The sequence below is a fragment of the Mobula birostris genome, chromosome 9 (genome assembly GCF_030028105.1).
Source record: "Mobula birostris isolate sMobBir1 chromosome 9, sMobBir1.hap1, whole genome shotgun sequence".
Lineage (NCBI taxonomy): Eukaryota > Metazoa > Chordata > Chondrichthyes > Myliobatiformes > Myliobatidae > Mobula > Mobula birostris.
The window spans coordinates 920,399-938,276 of NC_092378.1; the positions used below are offsets into that span (position 1 = coordinate 920,399).

General features: G+C 49.3%; 1 protein-coding gene across 5 annotated transcripts in view; it reads left to right on the plus strand.

Moving 5' to 3' along the window:
- The window catches only part of LOC140202466 (tetraspanin-9-like), a 204,610-nt gene that overhangs the window by 142,846 nt on the left and 43,886 nt on the right, over positions 1–17,878 (plus strand). For all 5 annotated transcript variants that reach the window (XM_072267336.1, XM_072267337.1, XM_072267335.1 and 2 more), the window contains one exon: positions 11,792–11,983. In XM_072267336.1, the coding sequence (XP_072123437.1) occupies positions 11,792–11,983 (192 nt within the window). The remainder of the gene's footprint in view (positions 1–11,791; positions 11,984–17,878) is intronic.

The window sequence follows — 17,878 nt, forward strand, 5'->3', positions numbered from 1 at the left end:
GCTGGCTCTTCACCACTGACATCACCAGCTCTTTTCATTACTTCGGTTACGAGATAACCATTGCTGTCTAGAATAACCTGCTTGCCGTGTGACGCATCGAGCTGAAGGACCAGGCTGTTGGCAGGGCCAGGGAATCTGCAGTGGAAAGAACGGTAAACAGATAACAGAGGCACAGTTCCCTCCGGGGCACCTCACTCCACACCACCAACTCCAGGCTCAGCCCTGCTAAAGCTGAGGATTATCTGCCCTCAATCCTAACACGTACTGTACTCCACACACATCAACAGATTGTTGGAACAAGCCCTGCGCCAGCGTCGCTGGGGGACACCAGCTTATTTTGTGATCCTGCACTGTGGTGCTGACTTGTGACGTCTGTTTCTGTGTGTTTTGATCCACTGTTTGTGCGTCACAGTGACGTTGTGGATTGTGGTGGCCCTGTGGGCAGGCAGAGCGGGCTCCAGCTGAGTGTTGGACAGTTAAACCTGGTGACAGCTGAACGCGGCTGGTTCCCTGCTACCCCTGAGCTCATCACACATTGCCCAGACTCCAGGAACAGAAGCCCAGTGCCAGCACGACCTGACAACAGCCCACGACCCTGCAGAAACCTCGAACGTCACTAATCTGCATGCTTGTCAATGGGATAAGAGAAAATTTACTGACATTTGCCAGTGAGTTCACAGACTAGATGGGCTGAAGGGTTGTTTCTGTGCTTTAGTGTTCTATGACTCTATCTGAACCACCCAATCTCTGACCACAGACCATGGGGTGGGGTGACTGGGCAGTAACTGCACTAGTGTGACGATATCTTCCCTTTTAACTGCACTGCATTTCTACCAGATCAACAATACTGTCTGGTGTGTCATTACCCTGTTTGCCCATGGCAGTGTTCACCAGTGTGTGAGTTTAAAGTATCTCACTTGGCCTACTGTGATCAGTTTTGGGCCCCTTGTCTTAGAAAGGAAGTGCTGACACTTGAGAGGATTCAAAGGAGGTTCACGAAAATGATTCCCTGATTGAAAGGCTTGTCATATGAAGAGTGTTTGATGGCTCTGGGCCTGTATTCACTGGAATTCAGAAGAATGAGGGGTGACCTATCAAATGATGAAAGGTCTTGACAGAGTGGATATGGACAGAATGTTTCCTGTGTTCAGAGATTCTAGGACCAGAGGACACAGCCTCAGAATAGAGGAGAGTCATTTTAGAATGGAGATGAGAATGGATTTCTTCAACCAGAGAGTGGTAAATCTGTGAGTTCTTTGCCAAGGCAGCTGTGGAGGCCAAGTCTTTATGTATATCTAAGGAAGAGGTTAATAGATTCTTGATTGATTAGGGCATGAAGGGATACCGGGAGAAGGCAGGAGATTGTGTCTGAGAGGATACATGGATCAGCCATGATGAAATATAGGAGAAGACTTGATAGGCCAAATGGCCTAGTTCTCATATATCTTATGGTCTTATTTCCTGTCCCTGTTCAGAGGGCTTACTCCGCCAGGCTGGTGGCGATTAGTGTGAGTGATCGGTGGTTACCAGGTGAACGGTGATTGGTGTGAGTGATCGGTGGTTACCAGGTGAACGGTGGTTGGTGTGAGTGATCGGTGGTTACGGGGTAAATAGTGGTTGGTGTGAATGATCGGTGGTTACCGGGTGAACGGTGATTGGTGTGAGTGATCAGTGGTTACCAGGTGAACAGTGGTTACCGGGTGAATGGTGGTTAGTGTGAGTGATCGGTGGTTACTGGGTGAACGGTGGTTGGTGTGATTGATTGGTGGTTACGGGGTAAATGGTGGTTGGTGTGAGTGATCAGTGGTTACCGGGTGAACAGTGGTTACGAGGTGAATGGTGGTTGGTGTGAGTGATCGGTGGTTACCAGGTAAATGGTGGTTGATGTGAGTGATCGGTGGTTGCCGGGTTATCAGTGGTTACTGGGTAAACGATGGTTGGTCTGAATGATCGGTGGTTACCAGGTGAACGGTGGTTGGTGTGAGTGATCGGTGGTTACCAGGTGAACGGTGGTTGGTGTGAGTGATCGATGGTTACTGGGTGAACAGTGGTTAGTGTGAGTGATCGGTGGTTGCCGGGTAAACGGTGGTTGGTGTGAGTAATCGGTGGTTACGGGGTAAATGGTGGTTGGTGTGAGTGATCGATGGTTACTGGGTGAACGGTGGTTGGTGTGAGTGATCGGTGGTTGCCGGGTGAACGGTGGTTGGTGTGAGTGATCGATGGTTACTGGGTGAACAGTGGTTAGTGTGAGTGATCGGTGGTTGCCGGGTGAACGGTGGTTGGTGTGAGTAATCGGTGGTTACGGGGTAAATGGTGGTTGGTGTGAGTGATCGGTGGTTACCGGGTGATCGGTGGTTACTGGGTAAACGATGGTTGGTGTGGATGATTGGTGGTTACCAGGTAAATGGTGGTTGATGTGAGTGATCGGTGGTTGCCGGGTGATCAGTGGTTACTGGGTAAACGATGGTTGGTCTGAATGATCGGTGGTTACCAGGTGAACGGTGGTTGGTGTGAGTGATCGGTGGTTACCAGGTGAACGGTGGTTGGTGTGAGTGATCGATGGTTACTGGGTGAACAGTGGTTAGTGTGAGTGATCGGTGGTTGCCGGGTGAACGGTGGTTGGTGTGAGTAATCGGTGGTTACGGGGTAAATGGTGGTTGGTGTGAGTGATCGATGGTTACTGGGTGAACGGTGGTTGGTGTGAGTGATCGGTGGTTGCCGGGTGAACGGTGGTTGGTGTGAGTGATCGATGGTTACTGGGTGAACAGTGGTTAGTGTGAGTGATCGGTGGTTGCCGGGTGAACGGTGGTTGGTGTGAGTAATCGGTGGTTACGGGGTAAATGGTGGTTGGTGTGAGTGATCGGTGGTTACCGGGTGATCGGTGGTTACTGGGTAAACGATGGTTGGTGTGGATGATTGGTGGTTACCAGGTAAATGGTGGTTGATGTGAGTGATCGGTGGTTGCCGGGTGATCAGTGGTTACTGGGTAAACGATGGTTGGTCTGAATGATCGGTGGTTACCAGGTGAACGGTGGTTGGTGTGAGTGATCGGTGGTTACCAGGTGAACGGTGGTTGGTGTGAGTGATCGATGGTTACTGGGTGAACAGTGGTTAGTGTGAGTGATCGGTGGTTGCCGGGTGAACGGTGGTTGGTGTGAGTAATCGGTGGTTACGGGGTAAATGGTGGTTGGTGTGAGTGATCGGTGGTTACTGGGTGAACGGTGGTTATGGTTATAGACCATAAGACGTAGGAGCACAACACTTGGCCCAGCAGGTTCGTCAGGCAAGACTTTTCCCTGAAGGAAACCATGCTGACTTTGTACTATCTTGTCCTGTGTCACCAATTACTCCATCACTTCATCCTTAACAATTGACTCCAACATCTTCCCAACCACTGAGGTCAGGCTATCTGATCTATAATTTATTTTCTGCTGCCTTCCATTTCTTAAACAGAGGAGTGACATTTGCAGTTTTCCAGTCCTCCAGAACTATACCAGAGTCTGATGATTTTTGAAAGACCATTCCTAATGCCTCCATAATCTCTACCACTACATCTTTCAGAACCTCAGGGTACAGTTCATCTGGTCTGGACGACACATATACCCTTAGGTCTTTCAGCTTTTTGAGCACCTTCTCCCTGGTCATAGTGACTGCACCTACTTCTCTTCCTTCACACACTACAACATCAGGCACACTGCTAATGTCTTCCACAGTGAACACTGATGCAAAATACTCATTTAGTTCATCTGCCATCTCCTTGTCCCCCATTATTATTTCTCCTGCCTCATTTTCTAGTGGCCCAATATCCACTCTCATCTCTCTTTTAAAAAAACTTTTACTCTCCATTTTGATATTGTTTGCGAGCTCGCTTTCATGTTTCATCTTTTCCCTCCTCATGACTCTTTTAGTTGCTGTCTGCAGTGTTTTAAAAGCTTCCCAATCCTCTGCCTTCCCAATAATTTTTGCATTGTTATATGCTCTCTCTTGTTTTTAGCATAGAACCATAGAACACTACAGCACAGAAAACAGGCCATTTGGCCCTTCTAGTCTGTGCTGAAACTTCATTCCGCTAGTCCCATTGACCTGCACCCAGTCCATAACCCTCCAGACCTCTCCCATCCATGTACCTATCCAATTTATTCTTAAAACTTAAGAGTGAGCCCGCATTTACCACGTCAGATGGCAGCTCGTTCCACACTCCCACCACTGTCTGAGTGAAGAAGTTCCCCCTAATGTTCCCCCTAAACCTTTCCCCTTTCACCCTAAAGCCATGTCCTCTTGTATTTATCTCTCCTAATCTAAGTGGAAAGAGCCTACTTGCATTTACTCTGTCTATACCCCTCATAATTTTGTAAACCTCTATCAAATCTCCCCTCATTCTTCTATGCTCCAAGGAATAAAGTCCTAACCTGTTCAATCTTTCCCTGTAACTCAACTCCGGAAGACCCGGCAACATCCTAGAAAATCTTCTCTGCACTCTTTCAATCTTACTGGTATCCTTCCTATAGTTAGGTTACCAGAACTGTTCACAATACGCCAAATTTGGCCTCACCAATGTCTTATACAACCTCCCCGGAACATCCCAACTCCTATACTCAATACTTTGATTTATGAATGCCAGGATGCCAAAAGCCTTCTTTACAACCCTGTCTACCTGTGACGCCACTTACAGGGAATTATGTATCTGAAGTTACATCAGCTTTGACTTCCCTTGTCAGCCACTATTGTACTATTTTGCCATTTACGTATTTCTTCATTTTTGGAATACATCTTTCCATTTCCTGCTGCAATCTGTTGTCCACGTCCCAGCTGCTATTGGGAGATCTGTATATAACTGCCATCAGGATCATTTTACCCTTGCAGTTTCTCGACTCAATCCACAAGGATTCAACATCTTTCTATCCTACATTAGTTGAACTTTCAATTAATGTGATGCCATTCTTTACCGGCAGAGCCACACCATCCCCTCTGCCTACCTTCCTATCCCTCCAATATAATGTGCAACCTTGGACATTCAGCTCCCAACTACAACCACCCTTCAGCCACAATTCAGTGATGGCCACAACATCATACCTGGCAATCTGTAATAGTACAACAAGATCATCCACCTTATTTCTTATCCTCCGTGCATTGAGATATAACCCTTTGAGTACTGAAGTATTGGTGCAGGGGCAGGGATTCAGACTTCTGAATAATTGGGACATTTTCTGGGGTAGGTGGGATCTCTACAAAAGGGACAGGTTGCACGCGAATCTGAAGGGACCAATATTCTTGCAGGCAGATTTACTAGAGCTGCTGGGAGTGGTTTAAACTAATATGGCAGGGGGATGGGAACCAGGATGATAGAGCTGAGGATGAGCCAGCAGGTTTACAAGTAGATGATGGGTGTAACATGAATGTAAGGAAGGACAAGCCAATGATTGGGTACAAGTGCAGACAGAGCAAAGAGTTCAATTGTACCACAGAGGCAAAATTCAAAAGAGTGAAGAATGCAGGCCTGAAGGTGCTGTATTTAAATGCGTGCAGCATTCAGAATAAGGTGGATGAACTTGTGGCACATTTAGAGATTGATCAGTATGACATTGTAGGCATCACTGTGTCGTGGCTAAAAGAAGGCCGTAGTTTGGAGCTTAACATCAAAGGATGTGCTTTGTATCAAAAGGACAGGCAAGAAGCATAGGCAGTGGTGTGGCTCTGTTGGTAAGAGGTGGAATTACATCTTTAGAAAGAGGTGACATGGGGTCAGAGAATGTTGAATTTTTGAGGGTGGAGTTAAGAAATTGCAAGGGTAAAAAAACCATTATGGGAATCCTATATAGGGCTCTAAATAGTAGCCAAGATGTGGGTTTGGGATTGCAAAGGGAGCTAGAGAAGGCATGTTATAAGGGTAATGACACAATTGTAATGGGGGATTTCAATATGCAAGGAGATTGCGAAAACCAGGTTGGTTTTGGATCTCAAGAGAAGGAATTTGTTGAATGCCTACGAGGTGGCTTTTTAGAGCAGCTTGTGCTTGAGCCTACTTGGGGAAAGGCTTTCTTAGACTGGGTATTGTGTTATAACACCGATCTTATTAGGGAGCTTAATGTAAAGGAACCTTTAGGAGACAGTGATGATAATATGATTGAATTCATACTATAATTTGAGAGAGAGAAGCATAAGTCACACTTATCAGTTCACAGTGGGATAAAAGGTTTTACAGAGGCAGGAGAGAGGAGCTTGCCCAGGTGGACTGGAGGAGGATACTGGCAGGGATGATGGCAGAGCAGAGATGGCTGAAGTTTCTGGGAATAATTCACAAGCCACAGGATAGATATGTCCCACAGAGGAAGATGTTCTCAGATAGCAGGGGTAGGCAACCTGGCTGAGAAGAGAAGTTAAGGACTGCATAAAACCCAAGGAAGGGGCATATAAGGTAGCAAAAGTGAGTGGGAAGTTGGGTGATTGGAAAGTTTTTAAAATCCAAAAAAGGACACCTAAAAAGCTATAAGAAGGGAAAAGGTGAAAGATGAGGGCAACCTAGCCAATAATATAGAGCAGGATACTGAGAGTTTTTTCAGTGGTTATGAAGAGTAAAAGGGAGTGAGAACTGATATTGGACCACTGGTGACTCTGCCATTCGAATCCTTCTTGACCTCAGCGCAGCGTTCGATACTGTGGATCACGCCATTTTAATAGACCGTCTCCAGTACGGGGTTGGTGTTGATGGCACAGCCTTGAACTGGTTCACATCCTACCTCAAAAATAGAAGCTTCTCCATCAGCATAGGCAAATTTTCCTCTTCTCCAGCTAGCGTCTCCTGCGGGGTCCCACAAGGTTCCATCCTAGGTCCCATTGTTTTCTCTATATACATGCTTCCCCTCTGCCAAATCATTCAGAAATACGTCATTTCTTTCCACTGTTATGCTGACGACACACTGCTTTATCTCCCTCTGAGACACCAGTCAAATCCAGTCAGCCTCTTGAACTGCCTTGAGGACATAAAGTGTTGGATGGCACAAAACTTCTCACAGCTGAACGAAGGCAAGTCTGAAGTTGTCCTATTTGGCCCCCCTGACTCCATCAAAGTGATTTACCAACAGTCTTGGTAACCTGTCCACCCTTGTCAAACCCCATGTCAAAAACCTTGGTGTGATATTTGATTCCGCCTTTAAGTTTGACAAGCAAGTTAATGCGGTAATAAAAGCCAGTTTTTTCTAGCTTCGTAATATTGCCAAAATCAAGCAGTTTCTCTCTTTCAAAGATCTTGAGGAAGTCATCCACGCCCTTGTATCCTCCTGCTTGGACTACTCCAACTCCCTGTATACTGGGATTAGTCAGTCGTCCCTGTCCCATCTCCAACTGGTCCAGAACGCCGCAGCCAGGCTCCTGACAGGTGCCCGGAAGAGGGACCATATTACTCCTCTCCTGGCCTCCCTCCACTGGCTGCCGGTACGGTTCAGAATTGATTTTAAGATTCTCCTGTTTGTTTATAAAGCCCTAAATGAGCTGCCCCCCTCTTATATCACAGACCTTCTACCCCTTATTCTACCTCCGCGTCCCTCAGGTCAGCTGACTTGGGGCTCCTGGCTGTCCCGCGATCTAAACTTAAGCTCAGGGGTGACCGTGCCTTTGCTGTTGTAGCCCCTAGACTGTGGAACAGCATTCCCCTCCCTATCAGATCTGCCCCCTCCATCAACTCTTTTAAATCCAGGCTCAAAACTTACTTTTATTCACTAGCGTTTGAATCCTGCTGATGTGGCTGATTTTTGGCTTGAGCCTCAGCCCTTGTGTTGTTTCTTTTGTGCCTATAAGCTGTTTGCCTTGTTGGTTATGTCTATGTTTCTTGTATTTGTAATTTTAGCTATTCTGCTCTGATCTGTACAGCACTTTGGTCAACGTGGGTTGTTTTGAAATGTGCTATATAAATAAATTTGACGATTTGATTGCTATTATAAAGGAAAAAGTGTGAGGTAAACTCAAAGGTCTTAAGGTGGATAAGTCACCTGGACCAGATGGACTACATCCCAGAGTCCTGAGAGAGGTTGCTGAAGAGATAGCGGATGCACTGATCATGATCTTTCAAGAATCACTTGATTCTGGCATGGTCCCAGAGGAATGGAAGATTGCAAATGTCACTCCACTCTTTAAGAGGGAGGAAGGCAAAAGAAAGGAAATTATAAGCTAGTTAGCCTAACCTCAATGGTTGGGAAAATGTTGGAGTCTAGTATTAAGGATGAGGTTTCCAGGTACTTGGAGATTAATGATAAAATAAGTCAAAGTCAGAATGGTTTCTGTAAAGGGAAATCTTGCCAAGCAAATCTGTTAAAGTTCTTTGAGGAACTAACAAGCAGGTGGACAAAGGAGAGGCAGTGGATGTCATTTACTTGGATTTTCAGAAGATGTCTGATAAGGTGCCTGACATGAAGCTGCTGAACAAGATAAAATTCTATAGCATTACAAGAATTATACTGGCATGGATAGCAGAATAGCTGACAGGCAGGAGGCAGCGAATGAGAATAAAAGGGGCCTTTTCTGGTTGGCTGCTGGTGACTAGTCGTGTTCCTCAGGGGTCAGTATTGGGACCGATACATTTCACATTGTTTGTCAAAGTATATTCAGATAATATTGTATATTCATATATTCAGATAATGGAACTAATAACTATGTGGCAAAGTTTGCGGATGATACAAAGATAGTTGGAAGAGTAGGTAGTGCTGAGGAAGCAAAGCCATTGCAGCAGGACTTAGACAGATTGGAAGATGGAATCCAGTGTTGGGAAATGTATGATAATGCAGTGTGGTAAAAGGAACAATAGTGCGGACTATTATCTAAATGGGGAGAAGGTTCAAACATCAGAGGTGCAGGGGGACTTGGGAATCCTTGTGCAAGACTCCCAGAAGGATAATTTACAGGTTGAGTCTGTGGTAAAGAAGGCAAATGCAATGTTGACATTTATTTCAAGGGGATAGAATATAAAAGCAAAAAGATAATGCTGAGCCTTTATAAGTCACTAGTCTGGCCGTACTTGGAGTAGTGTCAACAGGTTTGGGCTCTTTCCTCAGGATGTGTTGTCGTTGGAGAGAGTCCAGAGGAGGTTCATGAGGATGATTCCAGGCATGAAGGGGTTAACTTATGAGGAGCATTTGGCAGCTTTGGGCCTGTACTCACTGGAATTTAGAAGAATGCGGGGAGATCTCATTGAAACCTACCAAATGTTGAAAGGACTAGAGTTGTGCAGAAGAAGTTTCCTATGGTGGGGTATCCAGAACTAGAGGGCACAACCTCAAAATTGAGGGACGGCCCTTTAGAACAGAAGTAAGGAGGAATTTTTTTAGCCAGAGAGTAGTAAATCTGTGGAATGCTCTGCCACTGACTGCAGTGGAGGCCAAGTCCATGGGTATATTTAAGGTGGAAGTTGATCGTTTCCTGATCGGTCAGAACATCAAAGGTAATGGTGAGAAGGCAGGTGTATGGGGTTGAGTGGGATCTGGGATCAGCCATGATGGAATGACAGAGCAGACTCGATGGGATGAATGGCCTTATTCTGCTCCTACGTCTTATGGTCTACTGTATTTGCTACCCTTTTTGATTCTGCATCCCTAATGCACTGATACCCACCCTGCTGGCTGCAATTTTGTCCTGTCATCTGCTTGCCCTTTCCTGACAATTGACTGCACACTATCTTTGCTTTTCTACTTTCCGTCCTATCCTGAGTCCCTTCACTCCAGTTCCCATCCCCCTGCCAAATTAGTTTAAACCCTCCCCAACAGCTGTAACAAACCTGTCTGTGAGAATATTGGTTCTCCTCGGGTTCCAGTGCAACCTGTCACTTTTGAACAGGTCATACCTCCCCCAGAAGAGATCCTGATGATCCAAGAACCTGAAGCCCTGCCCCCTGCACCAGCTTCTCAGCCACACATTTATCTGCCAAAATCATCCTATTTCCACCCTCACTGGCAGCAACCCAGAAATTACTACCCAGGAGGTCCTGCTTCTCAGCTTTCTACCTAGCTCTCTAAATTCTCTTCTCAGGACCTCTTAGTTTCCTTCCTCTGTCATTGGTACCAACATGTACTAGGACATCTGGCTGTTCCCCCTCCCTCTCCAAAATGCTGTGGACGTGATCTGAGACATCCCTGACCCTGGCACCTGGGAGGCAACATACCATCTGGGTGTCCCGTTCACGTCCACAGAATCTCCTGTCTGTTCCTCTGACTATTGAGTCCCCTATCACTACCACCCCCCTCTTTTCCTTATTTTCCTTCTGCACCACAGACCTGTGCTCAGTGCCAGTAACCCAGTCTCCGTGCCATTAGGGCATTCAGCCATCACCCACAACAGTATCCAGTACTTATTATTGAGGGGAATGGGCACAGGGGTGCTCTGCACTCACTGTCTATTCACCGTCACATTCCTTCTCCTGACAGTCACCCAGCTACTCACCTCTGCTACATACAGGTGACCACTTCCCTGTAACTTTGATCGATTATCTCCTCACTTGATAGGGTCTCCCAGGACTCCCAACATCCGACATGTAGAACACACAACTACACTAGGTACAGTAAGAGGAAAAAGAAAGGAAGCCAGAGCCAGCGCCTTGTTCAGGCCGAAGCCTCCTTTGATCCAGAGCCTGACACTCCCACTCTCACCACAGGCCTACTCCCAGCAACACCACCCTGCTTGACCCTCTGTACTTCTAAACAAGCGTGGCTGACCTGCGAGAAACCTCGTCACTGTGGCCTGCTCCTGCCACTGACTGGGCCACTGGAATGATTCACTCTTACGGTTATAGTTAGTTACAGTTATGGTTGTGCTTGCAGTTACAGTTATAGTTAGGGTTACAGCCATGGTTATTACATTTATGGTAACAGTGATGGTTATGGTTACTGTTAGGGTTACAGTCACAGTTATATTTACAATACACTGACAATCACCAGCACACTGTTATTGTTACATTTATGTTAACATAGAAACATAGACCCATAGAAACTACAGAACAGAAACAGGCCCTTTGGCCCTTCTTGGCTGTGCCGAACCATTTTCTGCCTAGTCCCACTGACCTGCACACGGACCATATCCCTCCATACACCTCCCATCCATGTATCTGTCCAATTTATTCTTAAATGTTTAAAAAAAAACCCGCATTTACCACCTCGCCTGGCAGCTCATTCCACACTCCCACCACTCTCTGTGTGAAGAAGCCCTGCCTAATGTTCCCTTGAAACTTTTCCCTCCTCACCCTTAACCTATGTCCTCTAGTTTTTTTCTCCCCTTCCCTCAGTGGAAAAAGCCTGCTTGCATTCACTCTATCTATACCCATCATAATTTTATATACCTCTATCAAATATCCCCTCATTCTTCTACGCTCCAGGGAATAAAGTCCTAACCTATTCAACCTTTCTCTGTAACAGAGTTTCTCAAGTCCCGGCAACATCCTTGTAAACCTTCTCTGCACTCTTTCAACCTTATTAATATCCTTCCTGTAATTTGGTGACCAAAACTGAACACAATACTCCAGATTCGGCCTCACCAATGCCTTATACAACCTCATCAGTGGTGATGGTTAGGGTTACAGTCACAGTTATATTTACAGTACACAGACGATCACCAGCACACTGTTGCACCCCTCCACCTGCAGTTTAGTCTGTGCTAATATTCCACTCATACAGCAGCTGTCAGTGAGCCAGTGACAGATCTCTGCTCTGCTTCCCTCACTAATTGACCGGTAAAGCCACACGTCTTTGTTTATTCAGACTTTGCGGCCTCGTTCCCTCTGCCTGTTGTTAACCAGACGTGTCCTTCTCTCCAGCTATGTGGCTGTGGGCTCCTGGGGGTAGGAATCTGGCTGTCCGCCACACAGGGAAACTTCGCCGTCCTGGCCCCCAGCCTGCCCTCGTTGTCCGCTGCCAACCTGGTCATCGCCATCGGCACCATCGTCATGGTGGTCGGCTTTCTGGGCTGTCTCGGATCCATCAAGGAAAACAAGTGCCTCCTCCTCAGTGTGAGTGACCGGGATGGGGGGGGTGAGAGTGGGGTTGGGAGGGGTGAGAGTGGGGATGGGGGGGGTGAGAGTGGGGTTGGGAGGGGTGAGAGTGGGGATGGGAGGGGTGAGAGTGGGGTTGGGAGGGGTGAGAGTGGGGATGGGAGGGGTGAGAGTGGGGTTGGGAGGGGTGAGAGTGGGGATGGGAGGGGTGAGAGTGGGGTTGGGGGGTGAGGTGCGGAGGTTTGAGAGGGTGAGTTTGGGGGTTGAAGAGGTGAGGTGTGAGGGTTTGAGGGGTTCAGATTGGAGTGTGAGGATGTGGGTGATGAGGTTTGAGGTTGGGTGTTGAAAGGGTGAGGTGTGATAGAATTTGAAGGTTCAAGGTTTGGGGTTGCAGTTGAGGTGCAGGGGTTTGAGGGACTGAGGTTGGGGATTGAAGGGGTGAGGTGTGATGGGGTTTGAGGGGTTGAAAGGGTGAGGTGTGGGGGTTTGAGGTGTGATGGGTTTTGAGGTGTTGAGGTTAGGAGTTGAAGGGGTGAAGTGGTAGGGTTTGAGGGGTTGAAGGGGTGAGGTTGGAGGTTGAAAGAGTGAGATGTGATGGGGTTTGAGGGGTTGAAAGGGTGAGGTGTGGAGGTTTGAGGTGTGGGGTTTGAGGGGTTGAGGTTAGCGGTTGAAGGGGTGAGGCATTGGGGTTTGAGAGGTTGAGGTTGGAGGTGGGAGAGGTGAGCTGTGATAGATTTTGAGGGGTTGAGGTTGGGGGTTGAAGGGGTGAGGTGTGAAGATTTGAGGGGTGATGGAGTTTGAGGGGTCGAGGTTTGGGATTGAAGGGTTGAGGTGCAGGGGTTTGAGGGGTTGCGGTTGGAGGTTGAAGGGGTGAGGTAATGGGGTTTGAGGGGTTGAGGTTGGGGGTTGAAGGGGTGAGGTAATGGGGTTTGAGGGGTTGGGGTTGAAAGGGTGAGGAGTGGGGTTTTGAGGTGTGATGGGTTTTGAGGTGTTGAGGCTGGGAGTTGAAGGGGTGAAGTGATAGGGTTTGAGGGGTTGATGGGGTGAGAGGTTGAGGTTGGGATTGAAGGGGTAAGGTGTGGAGATTTGAGGGGTGATGGGTCGAGGTTTGAGGTTGAAGGGTTGAGGTGCAGGGGTTTGAGGGTTGGTAGGGTTTGAGGGGTTGAGGTTGGGGGTTGAAGGGGTAAAGTGTATGAGTGTGAGGGGGTGAGGGTATCTGTGATGGGAGGTGTGACTGTGTGATATGTGTAACACTTCCCAGGTGAATTGATTCCAGCCTGTGTCCCTGGAGGTGTTAGCTGTTCGTAATTGGACTGTCTCTCCTCCCCTGGTGTACAGAGTGCTGCCAGCAATAGCCCCTCCACTATCTTCGTATTATCTGCAAACTTGGCCAGTTGGAACGATGCTGGACAGTGATCAGTGAAACTTTAATGCCGTCGCTGCTATTTGGACCCCAAAGCTAGCTGTCCTGTGTCTCTGTCCTGGACTGTCTCCGGGCCTTGGGCTACCTCCCACAACTCAGGTCTTCACCGTTATTTGCTTCAGTTCAAAGTCTCCTCTGTGCCTCAGACACAACACTGCAAAATTTTGCATCAACCATTCAAAGGGGGAACAAATATGTAGGTTCTGAAGATTAGCTTCGGAATGTGAACAGGTCTCCTGTCCGCTACTCTCAGACTGAATGTCACACACGGTCCCTTCTCAGACTGAACGTCTCACACACCGTCCGTTCTCAGACTGGATGTCTCTCACACGGTCCGTTCTCAGACTGAACATCTCTCACACACGGTCTGTTCTCAGACTGCACGTCTCTCACACACGGTCCGTTCTCAGACTGAACGTTTCACACATGGTCTGTTCTCAGACTGGACGTCTCTCACACACGGTCCGTTCCCACACTGGATGTCTCACACACACGGTCCGTTCTCAGACTGGGCGTCTCACACACACGGTCCGTTCTCAGACTGGACGTCTCTCACACGGTCCGTTCTCGGACTGAACGTCAGGCACACGGTCCGTTCTCAGACTGAACTTCTCACACACGGTCCGTTCTCAGACTGGACGTCTCACACACGGTCCGTTAGCAGACTGGACGTCTCTCACACACGGTCCGTTCTCAGACTGGGCGTCTCACACACACGGTCCGTTCTCAGACTGGGCGTCTCACACACGGTCCATTCTCTGACTGGACATCTCTCACACGGTCCGTTCTCAGACTGGACGTCTCTCACGCGGTCCGTTCTCGGTTCGTTCTGGGACTGAACGTCACACACACGGTCCGTTCTCAGACTGGACATCTCTCACACACGGTCTGTTCTCAGACTGGGCGTCTCACACATGGTCCGTTCTCTGACTGGACGTCTCTCACACGGTCTGTTCTCGTTTCGTTCTGGGACTGAACGTCACACACACGGTCCGTTCCCAGACTGAACGTCTCACACACAGTCTGTTCTCGGACTGAACGTCTCTCACACACGGTCCGTTCTCAGACTGGGCGTCTCTCACACACGGTCTATTCTCAGACTGGACGACTCACACACGGTCCGTTCTCAGACTGGACATCTCTCACACACGGTCCGTTCTCAAACTGGACGTCTCTCACACACGGTCCGTTCTCAGACTGAACATCTCACACATGGTCCGTTCTCAGACTGAATGTCACACACTCGGTCCGTTCTCAGACTGGACGTCTCACACACACGGTCTGTTCTCAGACTGAACGTCTCTCACACGGGCCGTTCTCAGACAGGACGTCTCATACACGGTCCGTTCTCAGAGTGGATGTCTCACACACGGTCCGTTCTCAGACTGGACGTCTCTCACACACGGTCCGTTCTCAGACTGAACGTTTCACACATGGTCCGTTCTCAGACTGGACGTCTCTCACACACGGTCCGTTCTCATACTGTACATCTCACACATGGTCCGTTCTCAGACTGGACGTCTCACACACGCTCCGTTCTCAGACTGGACGTCTCTCACACACGGTCCGTTCTCGGACTGAACGTCACGCACACGGTCCGTTCTCAGACTGAACTTCTCACACACGGTCCATTCTCAGACTGGACGTCTCTCACACACGGTCCGTTCTCAGACTGGGCGTCTCACACACACGGTCCGTTCTCAGACTGGGCGTCTCACACACGGTCCATTCTCTGACTGGACGTCTCTCACACGGTCCGTTCTCAGACTGGACGTCTCTCACGCGGTCCGTTCTCGGTTCGTTCTGGGACTGAACGTCACATACACGGTCCGTTCTCAGACTGAACGTCTCACACATGGTCTGTTCTCGGACTGAACGTCTCTCACACACGGTCCGTTCTCAGACTGGACATCTCTCACACACGGTCTGTTCTCAGACTGGGCGTCTCACACACGGTCCGTTCTCTGACTGGACGTCTCTCACGCGGTCCGTTCTCGGTTCGTTCTGGGACTGAACGTCACACACACGGTCCGTTCCCAGACTGAACGTCTCACACACGGTCTGTTCTCGGACTGAACGTCTCTCACACACGGTCCGTTCTCAGACTGGACGTCTCTCACACACGGTCTGTTCTCAGACTGGACGACTCACACACGGTCCGTTCTCAGACTGGACATCTCTCACACACAGTCCGTTCTCAAACTGGACGTCTCTCACACACGGTCCGTTCTCAGACTGAATGTCACACACTCGGTCCGTTCTCAGACTGGATGTCTCACACACACGGTCCGTTCTCAGACTGGACGTCTCTCACACACGGTCCGTTCTCATACTGTACATCTCACACATGGTCCGTTCTCAGACTGGACGTCTCACACACGCTCCGTTCTCAGACTGGACGTCTCTCACACACGGTCCGTTCTCAGACTAGACGTCTCTCACACGGTCCGTTCTCAGACTGGACGTCTCTCACACGGTCTGTTCTCGGTTTGTTCTCGGACTGAACGTCACACACACAGTCCGGTCTCAGACCGAACGTCTCACACACGGTCCGTTCTCAGACTGAACGTCTCTCACACATGGTCCGTTCTCAGACTGGACGTCTCACACACGGTCCGTTCTCAGACTTGACGTCTCTCACGCGGTCCGTTCTCGGTTCGTTCTGGGACTGAACGTCACACACACGGTCCGTTCTCAGACTGGACGTCTCACACACACGGTCCGTTCTCAGACTGGACGTCTCTCACATGCGGTCCGTTCTCAGACTGAACGTCTCACACACATGGTCCGTTCTCAGACTGGACGTCTATTACGCGGTTCGTTCTCGGACTGAACGTCTCACACACGGTCCAGTCTCAGACTGGACATCTCTCACACACGGTCTGTTCTCAGACTGGGCGTCTCACACACGGTCCGTTCTCTGACTGGACGTCTCTCACGCGGTCCGTTCTCGGTTCGTTCTGGGACTGAACGTCACACACACGGTCCGTTCCCAGACTGAACGTCTCACACACGGTCTGTTCTCGGACTGAACGTCTCTCACACACGGTCCGTTCTCAGACTGGACGTCTCTCACACACGGTCTGTTCTCAGACTGGACGTCTCTCACACACGGTCCGTTCTCAGACTGGACGTCTCTCACACACGGTCCGTCCTCAGACTGGACGTCTCACACACGGTCCGTTCTCTGACTGGACGTCTCTCACGCGGTCCGTTCTCGGTTCGTTCTGGGACTGAACGTCACACACACGGTCCGTTCCCAGACTGGACGTCTCACACACGGTCCGTTCTCTGACTGGACGTCTCACACACGGTCCGTTCTCAGACTGGACGTCTCTCATGCGGTCCGTTCTCGATTCGTTCTCGGACTGAACGTCACACACGCGGTCCATTCTCAGACTGAATGTCTCACACACACGGTCCGTTTTCAGACTGGACGTCTCTCACAAACGGTCCGTTCTCAGACTGGACGTCTCTCACGCAGTCCGTTCTCGGACTGAACGTCAAACACACGGTCCGTTCTCAGACTGAACGTCTCTCACACACGGTTCGTTCTCAGACTGGACGTCTCTCATGCAGTCCGTTCTCGGACTGAACGTCAAACACACGGTCCGTTCTCAGACTGAACGTCTCTCACACACGGTTCGTTCTCAGACTGGACGTCTCTCATACACGGTCCGCTCTCAGACTGGACGTCTCTCATACACGGTCCGCTCTCAGACTGGACGTCTCACACACACGGTCTGTTCTCAGACTGGACGTCTCACACACGGTCCGTTCTCAGACTGAACGTCTCACACATGGTCCGTTCTCAGACTTCATGTCACACACACGGTCCGTTCTCGGTTCGTTCTCGGACTGAACGTCACACACACGGTCCGGTCTCAGACTGAACGTCTCACACACGGTCTGTTCTCAGACTGAATGTCTCTCACACACGGTCCGTTCTCAGACTGGATGTCTCACACGCGGTATGTTCTGAGACTGGACGACTCTCACACGGTCCGTTCTCAGACTTAAAGTCTCACACACGGTCCGTTCTCAACTGGACGCCTCCACACACGGTCCATTCTCAGACTGTACGCCTCACACACACGGTCCGTTCTCAGACTGTACGTCTCTCACACAATGTCCGTTCTCAGACTGGAAGTCTCTCACGTGATCCGTTCTCGGACTGAACGTCTCTCAGTCACGGTCCGTTCTCAGACTGAACGTCTCACACACATGGTCCGTTCACAGACTGGACGTCTCACAAACGGCCCGTTCTCAGACTGAACGTATCACACACACGGTCCGTTCTCAGACTGGACGTCTACCACACACGGTCTGTTCTCAGACTGGACGTCTCTCACACACGGTCCGTTCTCAGACTGGACGTCTCTCACACACGGTCCATTCTCAGACTGGACATCTCACACATGGTCAGTTCTCAGACTGAACGTGTCTCACACACGGTCCGTTCTCAGACTGGACGTCTCACACACGGTCCG